A 3,594-nucleotide genomic window follows, 5' to 3' on the forward strand; every position below is an offset into this window, starting at 1 on the left:
TCTTTCTAGGAATATTTATGTACAAAATGCAGAAAATAGGTGAAAACGTAAACCAAACGTTAGAAAATCGTTGGTCCGCTGCAAATACAGGTGAACACTACTGCAATGCGCTACATAATTAGGGAAAGAGTACTTTGCACCAAAGAACGCAACATATTTTTAATAATATACAACTCTAATAAAAGCATCAAAGTCAAAAAAGCACAGCATACAAATAAGTTTAAAATCGCGCAAACAAAACCTTGGTCTAAAATTTACAAAACTAGGGTTATTGCAACAACACATTTGCCAAGCGTTTCATATTGCTAAATTAATATTGTAAAGAATTTCATGTTTCATTACTGGAAACAAATCCCCGACAAATAAAGGAACTCGAAAACTGGGGCTGTATTAAAATGCGGTCATTGTACTGGAAGGCGATAACCCCACACGACACGCGAAATATTTCCCTGTGGGTAAATTCGCACATTGCGGATTTGTCCATTTCGTGGGTATGCGCACAGCACGCCGTTAGCTATGGGCATACATTATGTATGGCAGGTCGATCAGAAAGCCAATAAAACGGAGAGCGTGTCACTTACAGTAATTGGAAAAGGTAGCAGACTGAAATATGTCAGTTCAGATTGCGTGAGAAATATACACACTGCGGTAGTTGAAAAAATGCATTTATAACTTTTTGAAGCAAGGAAAGTAGCTACCCGAGCATTAAACATACTTTTGTATGAGGAGATCGCAACGCTTTTAGTTTCTGGCACTTTGGCGTCGCGTCTGACAAAACAAACAAAAAGCCAAAAAGCGATTTTTCATTTCACAATCATATCTATTTCAAACCAAAAGGACAACTGCAGATTCTTAACCATTATATAAATTACTGCATGAAATATTAGACAAAAATAACAACAAGCAGACATACTGCTGCTACAGGAATGGCACAATTAATTTGATGTCGTTTAAATATTAGGGAACTGCAAAAACAAAGAAACCATTTCATGTATCGTTTCAATAAAAAGGTTTATACTGTGCAAGTAAATAACGAAAAAAATTAACAAGGTGCAAAATGTGCGCTCGATCATATGAAAATTTTACAGGACAGCAAACCGTTTAACACCACTACAAACTTGCCTGAATTCGTGGAAGGCCTAACTGCACAGGGCAAACAAGGGCGGTGGCGCATTGCGTCACGCTTGACGATTTTCCAAACCGATGTGACGAAAAACTCGTGCGATTTAACAGGCTTAGCGTTGGTGATGAAGAACCGTGTACCGTTGCGTAATCTATTCGGATTTGGGTATTTGGCAGAACACAATTTTTGGACAACTACACTACACTGGATATGGGACTTTGCTAATTTATTGTTTTGTGAGAGTTAATAGCTCAACATGGGCAACCCGATTCTTTATTTTCAGGGTTTGATTCAAGCTTGGTTGGTGCACTTCCAGAATCAGGTTTTCCACTGTATTGAGTGGGCAACATTGTTTTGTCTACGACCTCTTCCATTCTAAAAACAGTTAAACCGAATTCAAAACACTTCCTTACAAACTGTTTTTAAGTTAGTCTTTAAAAATTCAGAAACAAAAACTTTAGTTTCCAATACAGAACTGAAAAAATTAAAAAACGTGATTTTTACCTTTTCATGACAAGGTTAAGTAAAAGCATTACAGCTTTCTCCACATTTTCTCCAGTTGCTGCACTTGTTTCCAGGTATGGAAGTCTGTCAAAAATGTTTAGGCATTTTTATCCAATCATTGATGTATTTTGAAACATGCACACATAAAACAAATTCGTTTATATGACCTGGCAATATATCTCTAAGATATGCCAATCTTTGACCTACCCATAAGATTCAGCACACTCCCTTGCTCTGTCTTCAGACACAGCCCGCATTTCACCCAGGTCATTTTTGTTTCCACAAAGTATTATATCAGGTGACTCACAATAGGAATGCTGACGAAGTTGATCTAAACAAACAGAAGATTGGTCTGAATTTGGGCTTGTATCACAACATAAAAACAACAGAGGAAATAAATATTTAGTAATCAAGGTTGGTCAAAAACTGGCATAAACATAAACTACTAACCTAACCAGTTTCTAATGTTCAGAAAGCTTTGTTCACTTGTCAAGTCAAAGAAAAGCAAAAATCCCATAGCATCCCTGAAGAAAGCAGTGGTAAGACTTCGAAATCTAAAAGTACACAGTAAACAAATTGTTAAAATCATCTGCACTTTGGCTACATCTGCACACAAACACAAAACCCATGTATCATTGTTAATGAACAGTAAACAACTATATATAAATACTTTTAATAACAAACAAACATAGATAAACTACAACATCATTTTTTTTCATGACCTTTCCTGTCCTGCAGTGTCCCACAATTGCAAATGAATCCGTTGTGCTCGACCACCATCTACTCCAGAGGGTCGGTAACTCTAAAATGTGACTTAAGTATTTAATTTTTTTTTAAATAATATCTGTCACATATTCTTCTATGAAGTGAAACAGACTTTATCCAACAAAAATTTACAAACTTATTCGATCTCATTTGCATATCACTTGATTTCTACTTCCAAATATCAACTAAATTTGGCATGTAGGTATACTATTAACATATTTGCTTGACAGCATGTATAGTTTAAACCTACAACTCGTTTTTCTCTAAAATCTATTCCCACTGTTGTCACAAATTTGCTTTCAAATGTTCCATCAGTGTATTGAAATAGAAACGATGTTTTTCCAACACCTAAATCAAAAATGAATACACACAAGTTTAAAACCACATAACAATAAACAACAGGCGTACTGCAAAAAAATGACACTATATATAATTAAATTGTGTGGTTAAGTTGCTGATACAAGATATAACAATACTAATTTGACAATTTTTTGTTCATCAGACTGAAACTTATTTACCTGAATCACCAAGGGCAAGAAACTTGATCAAATAGTCATACTCAGTATTATGCATTTGTTCAGTACCATTCGCCATACTTGTTGATTGTTTTTATTAAAATTTAAATCATCTGCTGTTTAGAAATATCAAAATAATTAGTATATATGTCCATTCTACATTGCACCTTACACATTATAGTAAATATAGTATCTAGCTCTACAAATGTGCCATTGTAACATTGAACGTTTTTTCACTCGAATAGCAAAATTAATACCGTATGTCATGCCATCAGTCAAACACTTATTGCTGCCTCTGATGGATCTTAAGTCTTGTCCTTAAGCTTTAAATATGGTTTATGAATTAATCAAAGCTTTTTCATCTTGAAAGTAACCACAGTTGCAATGCGTAGGTGAAGACAAAAGTAACGTTTATGGAACTTTTATAAAATGCTGCACAGTTTATTAATATTTGCTAACTCAATGTTAATTGCAAAAACCAACAGCAAAAACATTTTAAATGAGCAAACACAAACAATTATTAGTTAAATGTAACTAAAACCAGACTTTTTTTAAATTTCAATGCTAGTGGCAACAAAACAACGTCACTTCTCTTGGAAATACTTACACGACGTCACGCACTACTGCAGATTGGCCATAGGTCACGCATTACTGCAGATTGGCCGTGGTAAGCACTTAATGCAGTGT

General features: G+C 34.8%; 1 protein-coding gene across 1 annotated transcript; it reads right to left on the bottom strand.

Moving 5' to 3' along the window:
* Window positions 1-3,041, bottom strand: LOC145213526 (ras-related protein Rab-27A-like). Its single transcript, XM_080081839.1, has 7 exons — window positions 2,911-3,041; window positions 2,643-2,740; window positions 2,350-2,429; window positions 2,078-2,181; window positions 1,835-1,958; window positions 1,628-1,711; window positions 1-1,498 (listed from the first exon to the last, which is right to left on the bottom strand). The coding sequence occupies exons 1-7, from the start codon at window positions 2,984-2,986 to the stop codon at window positions 1,375-1,377; spliced, it is 690 nt and encodes a 229-aa protein (XP_079937965.1). The 5' UTR covers window positions 2,987-3,041; the 3' UTR covers window positions 1-1,374.
* Window positions 3,042-3,594: the final 553 nt, after the last annotated feature.

The sequence above is a fragment of the Phallusia mammillata genome, chromosome 2, assembly GCF_965637545.1.
Source record: "Phallusia mammillata chromosome 2, kaPhaMamm4.hap1.1, whole genome shotgun sequence".
Taxonomy (NCBI): Eukaryota; Metazoa; Chordata; class Ascidiacea; order Phlebobranchia; family Ascidiidae; genus Phallusia; species Phallusia mammillata.

Bases quoted from the DNA above. Each gene is read 5' to 3' on its own strand.
- LOC145213526 (XM_080081839.1), bottom strand. From the start codon at position 2,986: ATGGCGAATGGTACTGAACAAATGCATAATACTGAGTATGACTATTTG. The intron at 1,959-2,077 runs GTTAGTAGTTTA...CTGTTTGTTTAG, and splicing joins GAACATTAGAAACTGGTTAG to ATCAACTTCGTCAGCATTCC. The intron at 1,499-1,627 runs GTAAAAATCACG...AACTGTTTTTAG, and splicing joins CTTAACCTTGTCATGAAAAG to AATGGAAGAGGTCGTAGACA.